The sequence below is a fragment of the Thunnus maccoyii genome, chromosome 3, assembly GCF_910596095.1.
Source record: "Thunnus maccoyii chromosome 3, fThuMac1.1, whole genome shotgun sequence".
NCBI classification, from domain to species: Eukaryota; Metazoa; Chordata; class Actinopteri; order Scombriformes; family Scombridae; genus Thunnus; species Thunnus maccoyii.
Genome location: NC_056535.1, coordinates 36,409,168 through 36,433,073, shown reverse-complemented (window position 1 = coordinate 36,433,073; position 23,906 = coordinate 36,409,168). Strand labels below are relative to the sequence as shown.

General features: G+C 39.5%; 1 protein-coding gene across 1 annotated transcript in view; it reads right to left on the bottom strand.

The window, feature by feature from the left end:
- Positions 1 to 23,906, bottom strand: part of LOC121889612 (metabotropic glutamate receptor 7-like) — a 146,824-nt gene that overhangs the window by 94,104 nt on the left and 28,814 nt on the right. The window contains exon 4 of the mRNA XM_042401708.1: positions 18,331 to 18,468. Within this exon, the coding sequence (XP_042257642.1) occupies positions 18,331 to 18,468 (138 nt within the window). The remainder of the gene's footprint in view (positions 1 to 18,330; positions 18,469 to 23,906) is intronic.

Genomic DNA, 23,906 nt, shown 5'->3' with positions numbered 1-23,906 from the left:
ATCTTTGCCACTGATACTAAAACTACATAATTGTAAATAAAAACAGAGAAGAAGAAGCTTCTGTGTTGATTAAGTTAAAATATGTGTGGTGATAATAAAACAGATAAACAATCAGAGAGACGGTGGGGTAGATTATGGATTAGTGAAATTGCAGTACATGTTATCATGATGCACAATGATTTACACAGAAATATTCTGATAGTGGAATCATTATGCAGCAAAATGCTAAATAAGCGAAGCAGTTTAAATGCCAGCAGCTGCAGGGCTCCACTTACATCAAATGTTTGGCTTCTTTAAAAAGAGTCACAATATAAAAAAAGGACCTCGCTGAGCGCCAAGATTCTTCTTTAAATGTGAGTTTATTACATGACAGCTGGTTAATGCAGACAGTCCTGACTTCTGATAACATTTAAGATCATTTTAGTTTGTAATTCACTGGTGAGTGGACCAAAACTGTGACTGTGAGGTTTATCAGGTTCTTCTTTACTTTATCTAAACTCTTCACAGTTAGGATTCACGTTTAGTCACAAATAAATGATAAATGTCACTTATGATAAACAGTAAAGATTCAAGGGATTTTTAACCGAGTAGTTGTCTAAACTGAACTGTACGATAATGAGACTGTCAACATACTGCAGAACATCAATAGTTTCTGCAAGTTCCCCGAAACAACATATTTCCAGTCCACATAGAGAGGAGGTCGTCAACAATAAGACATTAAAGGACTCATATTCTTCACATTTCCAGCTCTATATTTATATTCTGGGGCTCTACTGGAATATCTTTACATGATTTCCAATTAAAAACTCCTTATTTATCTTCTACTGGTCCTTTATGCAGCCCCTCAGTTCAGCCTCTGTCTGAAACAGGCCGTTTTAGCTCCTGTCTCTTTAAGGCCCCGCCTCCTGATGACCCCACTCTGTTCTGATTGGTCAGTTTCAGGAAGCTTCCTCTGCCTCCGGAGGCTACGTAAACAAACTATAGTAGCAGGATTTCACTTCTTTTTCTCCTTCTTTACTCCAAATGTCAACTTCTCAAATCCATCCGTACATGTTGGAGCTGAACAACACATGGAAACACCTTAGCAACCACCTTAGCAACCACCTTAGCAACCAAGGCTACAGAATGGATGGGCGTTTATGGACACGCTGATGTCATCACAAGGAGGAAGTAGAGGTGACTTTGCAAACTAAGCAGGTTTAAGCCCTGACTTTTGACTTGCAGGCAGCATTTCTACATATCAAGGTTTAGCTTAGCATGCTGCTCATCTAATCCAGCCGTCAAGCTAAACTGTGTTTCCATTTGTTGCAATAAATGGTTTAATCTATGATGAGAGTGTTCCTGACTGAGATAACATAAACAACCTTTCTGGAATTTATTTGATCTGTTTTACCATAAAATCTAATCTGTTGGTTTAAATTTGATACCTTGTGTTATTATTTTTATTATAACCATATCAAACATTTATTTCAGTGACTTTAGCGTGTACTGTAAGTCATATCTTTTTCCAGCACTAGAAACTGTAGATGTAAGAAGCAGCAGCATCGTGTTTAATCACTTAAATATAAAACAAGTAGAAGAAGAATCTCTTTAAACGTCTCTGCAGTGCATGAACAGAACATAAATTATGCCGAGGAAAGAAGAGACTTGAAATCATTTATGAATTACATTTCTTTGTTTTAATTCAAACCTACGAGTCCATGTGTGTGTGTGCCCATCCTCGTCTCCATGGCGATGTCTCCCACCCCGGCTCTCCCTTTGATCCTCTGAATACCCAACAGGCCTTTCACGCTTAATTAGTGAGCACAGTTCATATTACACAGCGAGAGCACGGAGAAGAGACAAAGAAACGAGCAGCAGAGCAGCACACGCGTGTTCCTGCGTCTCTCTAAATGACGTGCAGAACATCAGCGGCAGCGGCGGGGACAAATCTACGTGTTCATTCCGATCGTGTGTGTGCGTGTGAGAGGAGCCGAGGCTGCTGGGAGTTTCGATTCACACCATTAACTTCCTCCCTCGTCTCTCGTCTCTCTCTCCCCCCTCTTTACATTTTTAATTTGCTTTCATGCGACAGAATCTCTTCATCATCGCTTGCTCTTTATTCTCCCTCGCTCGCTCTTCATCTTCCTCCTTCTTCTTCCTCTTTATCCTCCAACTCAGACACACAGATGCTCCAGCTCTCAGTCATAAACAAGGCTCGAGTCGGCTCGGCTCGGTTTGTCATTCAGTGAATTTAACCTTCATTATGAAAGTAAACCTCAGAGATGGAGACGGAGGTAAACAATGTATGAAACAAATCCCACAAAGGCTTTCCTATAATCTATGTTCATTGATTGATTGATTGTTATCAACCTCAGCAGATGTTTGACAGATGTGAGGTTGACAGGCTGATCAGTGCAGCATCAGCAGTACTGCAGACGTTGTACTGGACCGCTGTGGTGAAGAAGGAGCTGAGCCAGAAGGTCTCAGTCTACCAGTCGGTCTACGTTCCAACCCTCACCTGAATGAGATCACAGATACAAGCAGCTGAAGAGAGTTTCCTCTGGAGGGTCGAGACGCTGCTCCTTCACATCAAAAGGAGCCAGCTGAGGCGGTTTGGACACCTGGTTAGGATCCTCCTGGACGCCTCCCTCTGGTAACTGGTAGGAGACCACCGGGTCAGACCCAGAACACGCTGGAAGGACCACATATCGACGGCCAAAGCGCAAAACCTTCTACCTGCAGAATGTTCTGATTGGTGGATTTCACTTTGGATGATGAGAACAAGGAAGACATATTCAGTCTGTCTGCAGGATAATCAAGATAATCAAGATAATCAAGATAATCAAGATAATCAAGATAATCCCGCCCTTCGTTGTGACAGAAAAGTCACACAACAAAACAAAAACACAACACAGAGTCTCTGGATGTGTAGAGAGGCTGCAGCACGAGTGAGTTACACAATCACTGAACATTCATCTCCAGTGGACGAGGAAGCAAACACACTGAATTTAAGGAATTCTGACCCTAATATTTATATTACATTTACTACATCTTTTTACCTGAAAACAAACTTAACTTTATTTTTAATTTGATTTTAGTTATTAACTTAATTTAGAGCATTGTTTTGTAGAACCTCTTCCAACTTGCACCAAGTACAAAGCTCCTGTCTGCACTTTGAGAGGCATTAATATCTATAACACATAATATAATAATATAGTCCAAAAACAGTGTGTTATGTGTTGGGTGTCTTTAACAAATAGCATTCTGCAAGAAAACAAGTTTTCTCAAAAAAGTGCGTTTTTCAGATCGGAGGTTTTGCTCTTCGGCCGTCGATGTCTCTTCTGGTCTGGGAACATGTTGGGACGTCCTGCTAACTTCATCACACACCCTAACCTCCGCCCATCTACTCCAGTGTTGCCATGTTGTGTGTAAAAAAGGTGTAAAACAGAAATGAGTGTAGCTGCATGTGTGAATAGTGAAAATCACTCACTCACAATCTACTGGGAACTATGTGTGAAAGAGGCTTATATATTGTCTTATTATCAATTTATTATTATGATTTATCTTATTAAATGTTAAATATGGGAATCATTGGACCTGAAGACCTCTGAAGACAGATGCAGCTACTCCTCTGCTCCCTCACTCCCAACATATAGTCAGATACATAAACCTGGACGGTGACTGGAGCCTGGAGCAACATGTAAAGAAAGTCCAGTCGTGTTTGTATCAACTGAGGAATATTTCTAAAATTAGATCCTTTCTGTCCTTCATTATAAATGTTCTTATATCCTCCCGCCTCCATTACTGTAATGTCTTGTTTACTTGCCTGAACAGTCGAGCTATGAAGCAGCTCCTGATCCAGCAGCTACACCATTGATCTGAACACATCACACCAATCTAAGCTGCACTGGTTTCCAGTCTCCCATTCTAAAGTGCTTTTAGTCTGAATGATCTGATGCCCGAGTATAGACCTGATCTCCTGACCCTGTACTGTCTGAACAGGTCCCTCAGGTCTTCTCACTGCTCCACAGTCCAAGTTCATAACAAAGTGTGATGGAGGGACTCTGGACCAGCCTCCCACTGAGGACCAGGTCAGCTGACCTTAAACCTCCTATTCAGACTTTTACCGAATGACTTTTTCTAACAGTTGATAGACGACACCTCTTCAACCATGAGCTCTTTGTTTTATTACACTGAATGTATGTTTATATATATATATATATATATATATATATATATATATATACACTGTATGTATATGTGTTTATGTAAAATATACTTATATATTTCTTTCTTTTTCTCTTGCAGTCGTCCTTCATGTTGCTCATGTTTGTATTTCGTCACCTTGAAAAGCACTTTGTGCTTATTGCTTGAAAAGTGCTTATTAATAAATTATTATTATTACTCTATAAACTTCTCACATTTATGGAGCTAAAATCAAAGAATATTTTGCTTTTTTGCTTGAAAAGTGACTGAAATGATTGTTTGATTATCAAAATAGTTGCTCATCAATTTTCTCCCCATCGACTGATCAATTCATTGTTACAGCTCTAGAGAACTTATTATTATTATTATTATTATTATTATTATTATTATTATTATTATTGCAAATTTCAGAATGAACAGAAATAAACAATTAAGGCTGCAACATACGATTATCTTCATTATTGATTAATCTGTTGATCATTTTCTCAGTTGATTGATTAGTTGTTTGGTCCTCAAGCCAAAGATAGAGACAGTTTACTGTCATTGAGGACTAAAGAAACTGGAAAATCAGAGAATTTCGTTTTTATAATGATTCAAAATAATTATTCAATTATCAAAATTAATTTTCTGTTGATCAACTGATCGATTAATCGTTGCAGCTCTACACTAGTGCAGCAGTTTATGTGTGATTGTGTTGTTTAATCATAGTTTGGGGGGCTTGATGGTCGGAGAGGGTTATTATGACATTATGCTGTAAAGGCTGCAGCATCACAGCAGCAGTGATCCAGCGAGGCTCCTGTTTACTGTTGGAGGGTGAAAGACAGATATGAGCTGGTCACAGAGGAACTGAGGGACTCCTGTTTATGAGATAACATTAAGCTCCGGGTCCATTTGCCACAGGCAAGAAAACAGAGAAGGGTTAGAGACTTTAGTCGAGGCCTCCGGAGGCCTGAAGGGGAGAGAGACGGGAACCGCATGGCAGATACACATGCAGGGTAATAACTGGTGCTGTCGGCGCAGGGAGGCGGCGGATATCTGAGCTGAGAACAATCTAAGAGTCTAACAATGTGAAGGCCCTCACAGGTCAGGACGAGTCAGTTCAAGCAGATCTAAGCTGTTATTAAGGAAGCCAGCTGTGGACAGAACATCTGCTTCTCGTGTTACAGCAGACTGAAGATTGTTTCTGGTTTCCAGCTTGTTAAAAGTTTTATTTTGTCTGTTTTTCACAGTAGATTATAAAGTCGTTAATATTCAGTTTGACATGTTTGCTCCAAACTGGAAACTGATGTCAAACAGCACATGTAGAGTATTTAAAGTATCTATAAAATACTCAGTATCAGCAGGTACTCATATGAACACACAGGCAGCATCTTGTCATTGCACAATTTGTTCAAAAAGTTTGACAGCTGATGTCAAAAAGGCCAACAAACATAAATAACAGAAGTAGATGAAATTGTGGAATTGAAAAGTGGAGAGTGGTGAAAGAAGATAAAATGATGTTTTCTAATAATAAAAATATATATAAATATTTGTCAGGTTCGCTGCAGATGTCCTGAACTGACTGATAAGAGTTGAACAAATGAGTTTTTCTTCTTCACCACATAAAAATGTCTTGTTCAAAACTAGCCGATACAAAAAATGTGCATGAAAAACATTTAAGGATGACTGGACTGAGAAATACATTCTGCTGGAGGGAGACCGGAGAGACATGCCTGTTTTAAACAAAACTAGAACCAAACCAGCTGAAGTCAGTTATCAAGACTGCAGAATAATTGTAAAAACATTGCAATGGAGTTATTATTATAACAAAGGTTCAGGAACAAGACCACGCCCCTCTCTTTCACTAATTCAATCACCTGTGCACACCTATATAAGTGTGTCTAACCCTTTTCTCTGCTGTTCGTCTCAGTTCTCACACTTTATCTATAAATAAACAGATTCAAAACTGGGTTTGGAAATTAGCTGGTTAGTTATTAGCCTTTGTCCAAATATTTAAATGATGAATGAAGGTGTCCACACTGTGTAAAGTAAGCAGGACTGTGTTTAAACCATAGACTGTATAAAAATATGGACGTAGTTACCATGACGTCAACCGTTGGTTTCTGAAGAGCGGTTTTGCCGTCGCCATCTTGGCAATGCGTGACGCTGCCTAACTCCAAGCCAATCAAAAACGGGCAAAGAGGCGGGCCAAATGGCTGAAACAAGCCACCTAGCGGCTGGCGGACCTGTCACTCAAAGCAGCCATGTCCTTCATTATGCATTATAAAAAAATTCACCCCCGTACAGTTGTCATGAAAGAGGAAATTAGCTACAGAGACCAAAACCGTTGTTTGTACCAGGCTGTAAACATGTTTATTTCTGCTGTAAAGTTGGACATTTTAACATGGAGGTCTATGGGGATTGACTCGCTTTTGGAGCCTCAAGTGGCTGTTCAAACCGGAGGTTGCCGCTTGGTTTAAACCTGTTTTAACATGTTTTATTAGTTCACAGCAGACAGGATGCTGATGTAGATCTACTCTCTCTGTCAGAGGCTAATTCACACACTGATCGTATGGATACACCTTCATGCACAGAACTGTAAACTGAGTTTGAACTTTTCCTTAATAAAAACGTCCTGACAGATTGGATGGAGCTCGGGAAGCTTCCTGCAGGTTTTATCACAAAGGCAATTTTGTGCCAAAACGAGCAATGAAATTCCATTGCGGCTCCTAATCTGCATAAACACAGCTTCAGCTGCCTCGCTCCTCCTAAAAATGCCTAAAAATGACCAAACAGGCACAAAAAGTAGACTTGCGCCTCAGGAAAACTGCATAAAGACGGCGTTTGGTGCTGGCCATGCACCTGCAGGAAAATAGAGCCCACAGTAAACTATAGGTCTATATGTATGGACTCTATTCACTGACAGGCCACTTCTGCTCATCAAACATATGAATATCCTGAGTTTATGTCTGTATTTGTAACTTTAAACAGGTTTATATTCTTTTAAAGTAGCATTGTAATGTGTTATGTAAAGCACTTTTGTATAAAATATGTTTTTCTTTGTGTTTACTGCTCTGATCGGAGGAGTTGACCCGAGTATAAAGCAGATGAAGATATTACAGAGCAGGTGAGAAGGAGTGTAATCAAGTCTGAGACACAGCACAGTAATATGCAGTGTTGAAATGAGTGTTTGTCCCGGTCGGAGCTGTGATTTGTAGCACTAACAGGCTCCTGATGTGCTGCTGTTAGCTGCCTGCTTGGCTTGGGCTGCTCCTCTGCCTGTAATGAGATTATTTGGCAGCAGTGTTGATAGCATGTCTCCTTCCATGTTTCACTCATCCTCAGCCAAATTGCCTCTTCCATTTTATTTCCTCTCATTATTTATTTATGAGGCTGCACACCAAAAGACAAATAAAGAGCAGAACAAACGCTGTGCGGCTCCGCTTTCTGTGTTTTCCTCCGCGAGGCTGTTTTTCATCAGACCCGACTGATGGAGGGTCAAAGTTTGGAGAGAAGTTGAATTGAATATAAATGTCGGTTGTTTCGTCGCCTCCTTCAATATAAACTATTTCTCACAATCATAACAGTCATACAGAGTTATTCAAAATAAATGATGAATAATAAAAAGTCTGTGTTCTTTCAGATGTTCTTAAACTTTTAAATATCTGATGCTGTTACTGAAGCAGGTGGATTTATCTTTCATGCAGTGAATAACGTTTATCTCACTGTTCTTTATACTGAAGTTACAGCAGCTAAACCTAAAACTTTAAAGGAGCAGTCTGCAGGATTTAGTGGCATCTAGTGTGAGGTTGCAGATTCCTCCCCGTCCAGGTGTGTAGGAGAAACTCACAAAAAACATGAAAGCTCCTCTCTAGAGCCAGTGTTCTGTTTGTCTGTTGTGGGCTACTGTAGAAACATGGCGGTGCAACATGGCGAGCTCCGTGGGAGAGGACCTGAGGGGTGAACTATGAAGCCAGATTAGTGGGTTAGAGAGGTATGTTGAGCCTGCAGGGGTTTCAATGTCACGAAGGTGGCTCTCTTTTAACCTGGCTACATCACCATGGTAACTGATGCTGCAAAGCTAACCCGGTCCGGAGCAGGTTATGTTCCGAGTTTCGGCGTAAATCAGCAATAAAAAGTGCCGCAATTTCACCAACTACCTGATTCTCTAATTAACAAATTTACATGACCAGCATTCCTCTCTCACCTTATGTGCAGACACAGCGTTGCTTTTTGCTGTGATAATGTATTTATATTATTAATAACTCTCCGTTATAACGACCTGTCCCTCCTGACTGAAGTAGGCGACACGCGATCGGTCTATTTTGTGCGGAAAAAGAGTCAAATGACGCCAAACGCCTCTTTCATGGGGACGCGCACAAAGCCTGAAGCAGAAACAAAGAAAGTTCATAACCACCGTCGTGATGCCACTTATCTCTGACTGAGAGTTCAGGGTTTGTCGATCCAGCTCACACAGAGAAAGCCTGGATATGTTGAACTCACCAATCTGCTCCCTCTGTAGATATAAAGGCTCATTATAAGGTAACGAAAACGCAATGATTCTTATATTCAGATGATTAAACACTGATGAAAACATACTTATGAATGTTATCTTCCATTTCTGCTAGATGAAGTTCTGCAGACTGGTCCTTTAAAGGTCAGAACATGGTTTCAGTCCTCACTTTATTCCTCAGCTTTGATCTGCAGCATGTTAACGTCTTTATTTAAAGATGATTATCCATCATTTCAGGGCTGGTCTCAGCAGGGAGGCTGCGTATGAACAGATGTCGGAGATTAGAGAAACTTTAAAACGGGGAAAATATCTGACATACAGTCCGTTAGAGGAACATGGCAGCTGACCTTTGATATGATATGTTTGATCATATGTGTGTGTGTAGTGAGTGTAGATATAATGAGTTGAAGGCTGTTGACCGTATTGGAGGTTCTGGCTGATGATCAGAAACTGAGTTATGACATGTAGTATGTATGCATATGTCACTATGAACTGGATATGAGCATGTTATAAAAGGCAAAAACAATGAAAAACACATTAAAAGATGATTATCCTAAGAAGAAGAACTGATCATCCCTCAACGATGATGCAGTAAAAGATGGAAATAAAATATGATTCATCTACTTTAAATGTTCTCTGTTGACATTTGAAAGAGTAACAGTTTTTTAATAGAACATCATAACATTATTACATTTCAGCCACATATCATCTGTATTCATTTAATCAAAGTGAAACCAGTTGTTTTAGAGGGAATTACTGTGCGAACGAGCAGATCTAATAAATAAACGAGAGAAGATTAAGTGAAGGACATGTAATATTGTGACAGCTCATTAAGCCTCATACATGTTCCTCCACATTCAGGATCTACTGAAGCTCAGTAATATAAACCAGATAAATAGCTTTACTGGATTCATCTCAGGCTTCATTTCCTGTTTGATCACACAGACGGCTGACAAATGAAAGGAAAAGGTGTCGGACCGCCGCGTGTCACCAGAACAGCGTCAGAGCTCCTTGTTATTGATCCTTCATAAAGATCTTCCTCGTGCGGTGTTGTGATGATGATGGTGGTGGAGAACGCTGTCTAACACGTCAGCTGGGTTGAGATCTGGTGACTGTGAAGGTCATAACATATGATTCACATCATTTAATACTCATCAAACCAGTCATTGTCATCCTGGAAGAGACCACTCCCATTAGGATGAGATGTTTCATCACAGGATAAAGCTGATTCTTCCCTCTACCGCAGTGTTTTTCAACCTTTTCTTGAGCCAAGGTACATTTTTTTCATTGAAAAGGCACACCACCAGCCGAAAATGTTAAAAAATGAAACTCTGTAGCTTATATTAACTATATAAACTCATCGCATCCCCAGTGAAAGTAAATCCAAATGACAGATAGCTTTAGCTAGCTTTGCCTCGCGCCAGACACTTTGCTCCAGCTCACCGTCTTTGCTTTCTTTTGACCTCCACTCCTACCAGGTCCTTCATCTGGGTCTGAATTTTGTCCAGGGTCCTGTTCCTTCTCAAAAACTTCTCCATCACTGTCACCGTATAGTCTCACTAGCCACAACGCCACTGTCACCGCCACCTGTCGCAACCATGCATCACTAACTCTCTTGTCTCAAAGTATAAGGTGATTAGCTACCTGCTGCCACCTACTGATACGGAGGAGTATTACATGATTACTCTGCCCGTCACTAGACAGCACAGACACTCGACAACGGCGCATTAATTGCAGATAATAATTAATTTGTTTTCAAAAAATGTTTTTTAGACCAATTAGGTGAAATTGCACAATATCAACCATCACAGTGGTTGAAAAACACTGCTCTAAAGGGGACAAGTGGATCCAAACCACGCCAGCAAAACACCCCCCACAGCATAACAGACCCCCTCACTGTAGGGGGTCAAGCGTTCAGACCTGGACCGCTCTCCTGGTGAACGCCACACATGCACTCGCCCACCTGTCGAGAACATGGCGAAGGACGACTCATCTGACAAAATCACTTCCTGCATCTCTTCCAATCAGTTTCCACATCTCTGTAGACCAGAGCCTCGATGGTTTTTGCATCACTGAACTCTGAAATGTGCATTCATCTCTGTAATGAGGGGTTTATGCACTGCAGCCCTCCTATAATATCCCTCTCTATGTAACTGTCAGCGGACCGTTCTTGCTGACGCAGTCTGATCACGTCCTGCACTGACATTCATTCAGTCACCTTCTGTTTTTCCTCACATATCACTACACTAATGCACGAGCATCACGGTCATCAAATATGTGCTGTCGACCACAATTTCCGACCCTGTTTACTGACGTCTCTCCTATAGATCTAAATGCAGATGTCACTTTAGTCGCTGTTCCTACTGAAACCATTAGTGCCCCAACAATGAACCCTCTTTCAAAGTCACTTAGATCTTTTCCTCTTGATACAAAATCAGAACCAACTGGGCCTGCTCAGTGTTTTTATACAAGCCACAGAACATGATTGGATGTTAATTGCTTAATTGTACCATGCAGTGCACCTGTGTGGAAGCATCTGCATTTCTTATGTTTCTCCACTCATTTATTCAGGTTTTTCCTTTAATTTGTCATCGATCTTTAAAGTCAAACATGCAGTTAATCATTCAGTTGGTTACAATCTGCAACCTCACTGCTAAATACCAGTAAATCCTTCACACTGGTCCTTTAAGACTGGAAATCATTTTAACCAGATGTCATCCCAGTTTTGGTAACTGGGTTAGAAACACAAATAATTGCCCCAGTTTTTATAATTGAAATGAAATTACGTTTGATGATCAGTAAAAGGAAAAGGCTGCATGTCACTGCCTGCCGTGATACTTTCATACACAGAAATTATTAGTGGAACCAACGAGTTACATCACAGATCTTGTCAGAGTCTGCTCTCCCCCTCACCTGTTGCTGTGGGAATTATCCAATCATTCAGTCTCACTCTCTGCTCTGCCACACCCCTCATTAGTTCAACCACTTTCACCTGGCGCTCCCACCTGCTCATCATCTGCAATCAAGCCAGTATATAAGCTGCCTCGGCCCACTCCCTCTTTGTCAGATTGTCTATGCTACTATGCTCAGTCATCTTGCTTTCATCACTGGACTGACTTCCTGGTTCCTGATCAGCTTGTCTTCGACCATCGCTCCTCGTCTCTGCCCCGGTAAACCCACCAGCCTTCTGTCCCTGACTCTGAGTTCTGCCTGCCTGTTCCCTGGTCTTTGTCCACTGTGGGAGTGGAAGATCGGGGTTCAATTTCCGGTGGAGCCATACTCATCAGAACTGTGTTTCTCCGACCGTGCTAATATTGCCTTGACATCGTGTGAAATAAAGACTGCAAAGTTTATACCAGTGTCATTTGTGCTGCTATTGGGTCCATCCTACACCCGTTACAGATCTTTGACACTGAAGGTAGAATTTCAAAAAAAAATTCAGAAATGTGTTCCTTGTGGTTCATTTGGTCTGTTTTATATTCCCCATAAGTTTCCTTTAAGCAGAAATGGGTCCATGTTCTTATGGGTTAAGGAAGTAGTAACTTTAACCCACCACATGTTTCTCTGACCTTAACAAAGTGATCATTTTAACCCAAACTATCATCTTTAAACCCAACCAGACCTGAAGCACAGCGTTGTCACATCATCAAACATCATTAGAAAACGCTGCTATGTGTCGTTCCGGGGTCACATGATCAAACCACAGATCTGGAGCTTCATCTGGAGGACTGCTTGTTGAGAACGCACACACACACAAGTCCATCAAAATTAAAACAGGTCACATGACTCTTCTTCAGTGACGTTTTCGGCTGTCACGCCTTCATCATCATCGTCATCAGGGTGTCTGAGGCTGCTTCTGTTTCATTTAATATTCTCCGGAAGATGTATTCTTTCATCTCAAACCATCAATGAGAATAAAAAAGTGAGAGATCCATCTTTCAATTAAGGCAACAGGTTCGTTATTCTTTCAGCCTCATCATCATTCAGACGACAGTCTCTGAAAACACACTGTACTCACATCATTTCCATTATTTGAAATCTTATGGTACTTTTATGTTGAGTTATTCTTAATTTGAGTTCTCTTGATGTCCTCCAGATCATTTTCCCACAAAGATATGTGACTAAATAAATGAGAGCCTTTGTATTATATGAGATCACTCCTCTGATATGGATTATTTTACTTGTAAGTGGAAATAAAGGAAACGGACGCAGCCTCAGACACCACGATGAAGGCGAGACATTAAAATGTTAATAAAGCGTGATCTACTGCAGAAGAGCTGGGTGACGGCTTTGAAGTTAAAAGGTTATTCAGAAATTTTTGCATGTGAGCAGAACTATTAATGCTGTAAAAGACCTTTTATGGAGAGTAAAACTAAAAAGGAAAATTTAAATGTTGTAATTTTTTTTTGTCTTTATGTGAAGAAGTTTTCAGTCCAGCACAAATCTGAACGGAGAGACGAGATGATGTCACATGATGGTGAATCTGCCTCCACAGAGTTTCATGATGCTTCTCAACACTTCTGGTTTCAAAAGGCGTTAATGTAACTTTAAGAAAAAAAAACTTTACTGGAGGAAAAAGTCAGAAATGTGATGATTATGAGCCAAGATCTCAAGTTTTATAAGAGCGTCTTTTTCCTCTGATTCAAAAAGTGACAGATCACAGAGAAACAAACATCTTTGTAAAAGTTTGACACAGTTATGATTTTCAGATTTTGTTGCAAATTGGGTTACGTATCAAAAACAGTGTAAACACAGCAGCAGTGGAGGAAATACAGTAGGGGTGTGCAAAGCACAAATAGTTTTTTTTTATGAATATTTGTTTCATACAAATATTTCAAAAATTATTTGTTTTCAGGAAGAAAAATAAACCATGTCAAATACCAGAGTGCAGGTCGGTTACATCACTATCTCAGTGTCTCTCCTCTGCTCCGCTGTGACGTCTATCAGCAGGTCTCAGTGAGGGGAGTCACATCCACCTGCTACATGACGCACATTTCCTTATTTGGACATCAGTCCTGGAGTTTGGGGTGTTCCCCAGAGATAAAGCTGAACTACTTCAAGCAGGTTACACTATTGCAATGCACTTTTTACAGGTCTTCCTAAAGGGTCAATTGAAAGATTACAACTCATTCAAAACTCTGCAGCCAGACTATTAACAACAACAAAAAAGAGAGAAGACATCACTCCAGTCTTGGCTAGCCTACACCGGCTCCCTGTGTCCTCCAGAATCAACTTCAAAGTCCCGTTACTCGTTTTTAAAGCTCTCAATGGGTCAGGGCCGAGCTACATCAAAGACTCCCTGATCCCTTAGATCATCCTCTGCAGGACTGCTGGAGATCCATAAACTTTCCCAAAAGAAAATTGGAGATGCAGCTTTTTTCAATTACGCTCCCAAACTCTGACGTTAGAGAAGCCGTCTCTCTTGAAAGCTTTAAACGACGCTTAAAAACATATCTTTTTAACCGAGCCTTTCTATGATATAACTTTTACACCATATTATAAACTCAAACATTTTAATCTATTCTAAGGCTTGTATTCTTGTATTCTTATTCATGAATGATTATATCTTTTACTTTAGATTTTTAGCTGTGTCTCCTCTGTTTTAATGTAATACACTATCTCTCATTTTTCTTGTTTGCCTCCTTTTATTCTTCCTGTTAATGTTCTCAATTATTTATTTGTTTATCTATCTATGTGTATGTGTGTATGTATATATATATACATATATATATATATATATATAAAATTTTTATTTTTATTTTATTTTTTTCTTATTTTTGTTTATTTTTTTATGAAGCACTTTGAGCTGCATTTTGTATGAAAGGTGCTATACAAATAAAGTTTATTATTATTATTATTATTATTACACAAATGAAGTGCTCCCAAGGGAACACTTCATGAACACTTATTGTAACACTTTAATTTTCTAAAATTAAAAGCGTAATAAAAACAAAAACAGGATTTTTAATCCTCTTTCCGCTTTTATTTGAATACAAATACAAATAATTTTGCTGCCTCAACAAATACAGATACAAATACAAATACTGGGATCTCTGCACATCCCGGCCGACAAGCCTCCCTGTGGTGTTCAAACAGTCCTGACCACATCCTGCAGTACAGGAATCACTTATTGTATATTTAAATGATTTTATATCTGAGGTCTTATAAAGAGCAAAATATCTTCATATTGAAAAATATAATTACTTTCATCTCTTCACGTGGATAACATCGCTGCAACATAAAACCTCTGAGTGTGACTGATGGTTTACTGTAAAGTCGCCAGTGAGTAAACCTCCTGTAACAAACTGAAAGCCTTTATCCGAACGCCGCAGCATGTGGCAGCTTTATTACATCAATAACATCTGATAGACCGTTCTTCACTGAGATTATGGGCATGATGGTGATGTGTGTGGGCACACGTTGCTCACCACACACACACACACACACCCAGCATGACCAGGATTCATAAATCACAATTGTTGAGGGCGTCTCGTGTTTATTTTCTACAACGCTTGTAAAAAAATGCATGTGGAGTGTTTTCAAGGTGGATCCGTCCGTCCGTTCATTCGTCGTGTTCAGGGTCACTGAGGGCCGGAGTGTATCCCAGCATGCACTGTGTGAGAGGCAGAGCACGCCGCGGACAGGTCCACCACCACAGGACGAACACACACCTCACATTCACAGCCACAGTTCACACTGGAGTCACTAATACATCGAAAAACACATGTCTGTGCTCTGCAGGAGGAAACCAGCACAGATCCAAACCTGGACTGTGCTGCTGCAGAGTTATCCAACAGTTTATATAAAATAACAGATGGTTAACTAATCCTTGGTTACCATTCACCCCTGTCTCTCTGAAATTATATATGTATATATATATATATATATATATATATATATATATGTATATATATATATATATATATATACATATATATATATAGCACTTAAAAGTCCTGCTTTTGTTCTTATTACGCTTTTAATTTTAGAAAATTGGTATTTAACATGTTTTTTTTCTTCCTGAAAACAAATAATTTTTAAAATATTTGTATGAAACAAATATTCATAAAAAAAAAAACGCCACTATTTGTGCTTTGCCGAATAATATATTTGTATATATAGTAAATACATTTATATATATATAGTAAATACAAATACATTATACGGCAAAGCACAAATAGTGGAGTTTTTTTTACGAATATTTGTTTCATACAAATATTTCCAAAATTATTTGTTTTCAGGAAGAAAAATAAACCATGTTAAATACCAGAGTGCAGGTCGGTTACATCACTATCTCAGTGTCTCTCCTCTGCTCCGCTGTGACGTCTATCAGCAGGTCTCAGTGAGGGGAGTCACATCCACCTGCTACATGACGCACATTTCCTGATTTGGACATCACTCCCAGAGTTGGCTGTGTTCCCCAGAGATAAAGCTGAACTACTGACACATGCTTCATGAACACTTATTGTAACACTTTAATTTTCTAAAATTAAAAGCGTAATAAAAACAAAAACAGGATTTTTAAGCCTCTTTCCACTTTTATTCGAATACAAATACAAATAATTTTGCTGCCTCAACAAATACAGATACAAATACAAATACTGGGCTCTCTGCACATCCCTAGTATATACACTATATTCTACTAATTTGCAAGGACACCTAATTCCTCCTGGATTACTTTGTTTATTCTATAGTGACCACAAAGAGATGCAAAGTCTCAAAGACACAAAAACGACTACAAAGACACTCAAAATGACCGGCAGGGCCAGATGATAATAAATGACATTAAAGCCTTGGTGGCATGTGGAGAGCTGTAATCAGAACAGAACAGGGTTGAACTAACATTTGCAGTGAGTAGAAGCCTCCGCTAACGTTTTCTTATAAAGGTCACAGCACTAAAGAAGCTTTAAAGAAAAGTCAAGTTAAAATCATTATCCTGATAATTCCTCATTTCTGTCCACATAAAGAAACGTAATGATGATTTCCCCCCCCCCCCCAGACTCCCCCTCCATACAGACTGATACTCATGCGGAGCTGCGTCTGGTTGAACGTTTCCCCCCGTCTGAGTCATTAGTAAGGTTTGATAGAATGAAGCTGTCTGCTGAAGCCTGCTGCTCGGAGGGTTCAGAGGGAGTCAATCATCCTGAAATGGCACAGAAGGCGTGTTCATTATGTAATTGAAGGTTTAGTTCTGGGGGGCACAGATGATCCCAGACGTCTCTGTGGTTTCGAATTATAATGTGGAAGGAGGGAAGTCACGGCACACAAAGGAGAACAAAGAGTCATAGTGAAAATGGAAAATGAGACGATAAATTAGGCGCCGGCAGATTATTCCGAGAGGGAATATGAATGTTTGTAAAATGAATATCTTTAAATATCATTCAGATAACGTTTAAGTGTCATTACTGAGAGCAGCAGATAATAGAGGAGGAGAGAAATAGGCAAGACAAGATAATATGTTCTTTTCCTACAATCAATACTATTAATATAACAGGTTCATCAGTGTTCAAGGTCTGCTCACACTATCACGCTGGGCCTCTAATTGTTATGCATTATTGATTATAGACCAGAGAGACTTATGAGTTTGTTGTTTACCATTTCAAATGCAGCTACACTTTCCCGACATCCTCACTAGAAAAGATGCTAAAAGTCAATATACATTGATAGAGTTCATCACAGCTGTGATATTAGCACATTTCTTCTTTCTCTGAGCCGGTTTTCTGTGTCGGAGCTGCAGCGGAAGGTAAAGAAAGTTTAAACTAATATTCTGATATAGAGCACAACGCACGTCATAACAGCACGACATCAGCTCTAACACAGCTGCACTTTATGCAAATCAGATAAAATGCTGATCATTTATATTTATACCAGACTAAATTAAAACGTTGCGTTGACGTTTGCACCCCCTGACTGAGCAAATATCTTCCACTGTGTTCGTGCTGAGACTGATTTTCTGCCTCCTAACGAGTGAAAACTGGCAGATTTTAAAGTAGCCTTAAAGAATAAGTCTGATTTTCTGTATTTGTGTATCTTATTCCTCCGTTGTTCCTTCATAATGGAGAGTTTGGTCACGTTAGTTTGTTCAGAAATGGCTCCAAAGACTAATAACAGCATCAGGTTTTCAGTCTCTGGAGAGTAGTTCTGTGTAAGACAGACGCTACTGAGCATGTGCAGGAACATGATTCTGTCTACAGCTTCACTAGCTTGTTGTGCTGCAGATCACAACAAGCTAGTGAAGCTGTAAACAGAATCATGTTCCTGCACATGCTCAGTGGCAGGTTACTATCTTATCGCCATATTCTTACTCTTTGGTGCTGTCATCTGATGGGACCTGACCACCAACAAACTGTATGATAAGAACTGTTTTCTGTAGTCTTTATTCTTTATTTGGATTCCCATCGCTGCTCCCCTCGGAGTCCACACAATAATAAAACCAACGATTTAAAATCACATTGATCAATCAACAGCATCACGTTTTCAGTCTCCGGAGTAGTTCTGTGTATGTAAGACACTACTGAGCATGTGCAGGAACAACAGTCTCCTAGAGATTACGTTCATATACGTCTAAACTGTTTAAAAAGTTATAATATATATATATATATTAATCTAAACATAATCTTTGCCTGGATGATGTTCACAGTGACTCTTACCTGTGCACTTCCTGCTGCTCTCGTCTTTCTTGGAGGAGCTCATCAGTTTGCAGTTGAAGTTCTCCTCCCAGTACTCAGCAAACCACACGTTCCTGCGGTTGTTCTCCAGAGTTCGAGATGTGAAGTACGCATCGAACCCTGAAAGGCAAGAAATAACAAGGTCAACTAAAGCAAAAAGCGAGTTCATTCGTTATCACGCAGCAGTGTGACAGCAGCAGCACTCAGGTGTGAACAGCCAAAACAAACACGAGTGTTTATCTGCACTTAAATAATTGCTTTTATGTACTACATGTAAAATGCTCTCAGAGACGAGTTCGGCTCTCCAACAGTCACTTCACTCTGCAGCTTTTGGCACCAAGACAAACAAGAGTGAACATTATTATAAAAATGACACAGGAACGTGTTGAGGTGATGCAGAAAAAAACCCAAAAATATCTTCTGAGCACCGACTGTAGATGTTCCAGAGTCATAAAACAACACGGCTCAAACGCTGCCGTGTGCTTTGCTGTCCAAACACATGCCAAGACAACAATAAACCTTTAACATATGGTAATAAAATGCTTGGCATGAAGAGGAGAAATCCAGAGGACTGAATAGAAACGGAGCCGTGGATCAGCAGAAATAGCTGTGAACATATCACCTATGCAAACATCACAAAGGGATGAGAGATGTGGAAGGTGGTGTGTAGGTTTCTAATCACATAAGTACATTAAGAGATTATCATTAACTATGAAGATAAACAAGAAACAGGTCAAAGGAAAAAAAAAGACAAAAAAAGAATTTCACTCAACCTCAAACAAATAACATAAATTATAAAATCATGAACATCAGAACAAGCTAAGATCAGCCTGTATAAATAAAATGTGTTATTATTACCACATATATTGTGAAGTCATCAATAGAGAATCAAATACATTTGTTATATGTTTTTATTTTTGCAGAATATTATATGTATAGATGAATCTGGTGACTTATTTATATGTTGCTCTGTCAGTCATGTGATGTCAGCTAACGATCATGTTAATTATTGATTGATCTGGAAAATAATTTTTTCATAAATAAAACATCAGTTCATGGTGAAACATGTCCTATGTCTAATGTGACGTCTTATTTGTCCTAATTTTGGTCCAAAACCCAAAATATTAAATTATAAGACCAAGAATAGCAACAAAAAATGACTCAATCATCAAAATAGTTGCTGATTCATTTTCTGTCGAACTACTAATCAATTATTAATCAACTAATCGTTGCAGCTCTGAGGTGAAGACTTGTGTGAACGTTGAAGTTCTTCAGTCTTAAAACACGAGTGTGAAACATGAACAGACTCTGTCCGACCTCCCGTCTGGATGTGAAAGTGTTTGTGTGACGTCGCTCATTAAACCAGCAGGAACTACCGTCGATCATCAAACTCCTGATTTCTGTCGCTGCAGTCAGAAGAAAAGCATCATTTAATCTCAAACACACGATGCTGTAAAAGAAACGTAATGCTAGCACCAAGCTAACAAGCTAACTGTCGGCTCCATGTAGGCGGATCACTCCGTCTGATTTCCAAACAGCTTGGACAGCCCGCATCAGTCTGCATCGATCTGCATCAGTCTGCATCAGTCTGCATCGATCTGCATCAGTCTGTATCAGTCTGCATCAGTTCACATCAGTCTGCATCGATCTGCATCAGTTCACATCAGTCTGCATCAGTCTGTATCAGTCTGTATGATATATGGCTGCTCAATATGAAAGTTTGTATTTTGTTGTTTATGGGATGTTTGTTACTTTCCAACTGAGAACCAGACAGATATGTCACGATTACAGACTAAATATAAATGTTTAATTTCTTTTTACTCGATTCTGGAAAAATCTGAACGTGATCATGAAGCTTCAGCTGCTTTTTGGCAGAAATAATGACAATGACTTGATAAAATAGAGGAAAATAAGCAGGCAGGTGCTTTCAGGAAATGAAAGGAAATGCTTTCTGATAAAAGTTCATTTTAAGAAGAGACTTGAAGGAAGACGCTGACTCAAACAGCCTGATTTCCTCTGGCAGGTCGTTCCAGAGCTTCAGGGCCCCTCAAGGCCCCTCAAGGCCCCTTAAGGCCCCTCAAGGCCTCTCAAGGCCCTGATGGCAAAGACTCTGTCCTTTTTAGTTTTCAGCCTGGACTCTGGAAGAGACAGAAAACCTCTGCCCGAGGATTTCAAAGTACGCACAGGTTCATAAGGGATTAAAAGGTCTAAAATATAATCTGGAGCCAGGTCATGAGGAGCCTTAAAGGTCATCAATAAGATCCTAAAACAAACGGGGATCAACGTAAAGAGGCTAAAACAGGTGTGATGTGATGGTTAAAAGCCTGGCAGCTGAGTTCTGTACAGTCTGCAGTCGTTTCACAGTTTATTGATTAAAAAGAGAAAAGGCTGTTGTAATAATCAAGGTGCGAGCAGATTTTGATATCTGAATAATCGTTTAAATAATTTTAAAGTGAAAATGCTAATTTTTGATGGTTCGAGTTTCTCAAATGTAAGAATTTGCTGCATTTCTGTGTCTTGGACTGTTGGTCGGACAAAACAAGACATTTAAAAATGAAGTTACATTGAGCTTTAGGAAATGGTGACGAGTATTTTTCACTGTTTTCTGATGGTTTATGGACCAATCAATGGATCGATTAATTTCGAAAACAATTTGCAGATTAATAGATAATGAAAACAATGGTTGCAGCTCTAATCTGCACTGTTACCTTGGAAATTCATTAATTGATCTTGTTATGTCTTTTAAATGTTGTTGTTTCAGGCAGATCTGGACTCAACAGAACTCACAGAGACCCTGTAGAGGACGTGGTCTCAGTCCGGTCACAAGAGAATTGAACCTTGTTGAGTGAAACCAACAGTTGCTAGCGGCTAGCTGCAGGAAAATGAATGGCGGTCTGACTGGAATAACAACCAAGTACGTCGTCTTCTTGATATTTGGGCAGATCAGAGCTTCTTCTGGCTTTTAGTGACGCACTTTGGTTCACTTGGATTTTTTTCTGTGTGAAAAGAAACCAAACCAATAAACTAAACCAACCCGTACACTGATTCAGACCAGAACAAACACACTAAGGGCCTTATTTTAACGATCTAAAGCACACGGTCTGAAGCGCATTGAGGGTGTGTCCAAATCCACTTTTGTTATTTTAACGGCGGAAAAATGGTCGATGCGCCAGGCGCATGGTTCAAAGGGGTTGTCCAAGTGCCATTGGTATTTTAACAACATGGGTGCTGGACGGGAAAATGACGACTGCGTCGGTCTTAAAATAGCAAAGACACTTGCGCTGAGTTTAGCGCCGCTCTGCGCCGGGCGTAAGATGGGGCCCTAGAGGTTTGAAAATTCAGACACACTTGTATTAAATGACCTTGCAGGATGACGGCATGGTTCAGCTGGTAGAGAACATGGTTTAATCTGCGACTTATGACCGCTGTATTTAGAAGACTTTCCATATCAGAGGTATCAGTTATAGAAGAGCTGGACTGATAGTGAATTACTTTACTCACTCATGGTGAAAGACTCCATCTCTGCTCTGTGGTGTACAATTTAAAGCCTGATCCTTATCAAATCACTTGAGCCTGAAAAATGATAACATTTCAAAAAAAAGCATTAGCAATAGAGTCAGAATCCATTTTTCCCTTTGTTGACAGCTTTGTCTCGTCCACTTCCATCGTTCAGATCCTCACAACAGTCGGTGCAGGAAATTGAGTTACAGAGATAGGAGTCCTTTATCTGAAGAAGCGCACTTACAAATATGATTCTCTCTCCGTCTCTGACACCGCTCACATGTCCTTGACACTCTGTGATGATGTCACTGACGCATTAATTTTAATAATTTCTGACAGGCTAAAATTAGGATCTTGACCTCTTTAAGTTTCTCTGCATGCAGCTCCAAGTCAGCAGAGAGGAAGACGTCGGGGGGGGGTTGGGGGGGGGGTAAAGGCAGACATAAAAGAGCCGCAGAGAAATAGAAGACAAGAGAATAAAAGTTGAAAAGAGTCCATTACAGCGAGAGATGTAACTCATAATTCATTCAGTGATGTGCTGATGTGCTGATAGGGGCTCTGGGAGGGAAGAGACCGAGCTCGGCCTCCTCCTGCCGGGGGGGGGCGGATCCTCCAGACTCTCCTCGGCTGCAGAGTGAAACGTCTGATACTGTAGATCCCAAAACCTTCAGACGTACACAAGTCTGTCAGGTGAGCTCAGTACTCTGCATCAACAATAATAAACAAATAAATAATAAATGTGCTCTTTTTAACTGACTTTACACTGGATGTTATTAGTTATTAGACAGTTATTTCTACCATCTAACTTCAACTGTTTGTCCAATAATTTAATAACTAATGTCACCGGTTTTCATGACTTTTATCTAACAATGTCAACAGTTTATTCAATAATATTTCTACCACCTTTTCATGACTTTTCACTGACCATTTCAACTGCTTTTACTGCTTATTTCTTTTAGATAACCATTTGAAAAGTTTATCCAATAATTTAACTAAACTATCATTTAGTTATGACTTTTAGCTATTTTTATAGCTATATTTAACAATTTGAACTGTTACTCACAAGTTTACAAGTTCAACTGTTTAGCCAATCATTTATTAATTAATTTATGACTTAGCTAAGAGTTTATTGTTTGGGTGAACATAGCAATGACACAACACTGTGTTGATGTTGTTCAGACCCAGTTTTAGTGTTATTTTTTATTTTCCTGTTGGGTTATTTACTCAAAGCTTATTATAATCAACTCTACTCTTTTTAAACTGACATGTCACAGTTTGTTAGTGATTGTTAATAACTTGTGCGTCTTTTGAATGTCATGTGAACATGATTTTGTACAAAAAACAGAATATTTGTGATAGTTTTTAGCTAAAGCTTGTTGTGTGTAACAGATTGCTAAAGTTAACCTGATGTTGTGTTGCTGCTGTATTGATCCAAACTGGGTCATATTTTGAACTGTTATTCTTTGCTTTTAGCTTTTTATTTCAACCATTCATTATTTTCACTGTTTAGACGTCACTGCTGCCTTGCTAACTAGTTTTCATGCAATCTCAATCACAACATGTAATAATAGTATTTATTCAGTGTATCATAATTTCTATTTTTTAAAGAGCTACAGGATTCAACAATCTTTGCACGTGTCACATGGAAGCTGCTGCATCAGTCACTGACATTACTGACTTTCTCCAGGATAATTAATCTTTCTACTGAATCATTGATACAGGATTTTATTCTTACTGTGTAGTCTCTTTGAGTGCAGCTACAATGCAACAGTGTGGAAGCAAAATCTGGGGCAGCCATGATGGCCATCTCTTGAGATATTTTGACAAGTTTCGGTCTCTGTGGGCTACAGAGGTACAACTGTGCCGGCACCGTCTATTTAAAGGGAACCTATTATGCTCATTTCCAGCTCTATATTTTTATTTTTGGCACAACTTTTTTTGCACGATTCACAGTTAAAAACTCCTTATTTATCTTCTACTGGTCCTTTATGCAGCCCCTCAGTTCAGCCTCTGTCTCTAACAGGCAGTTTTAGCTCCTGTCTCTTTAAGGCCCGCCT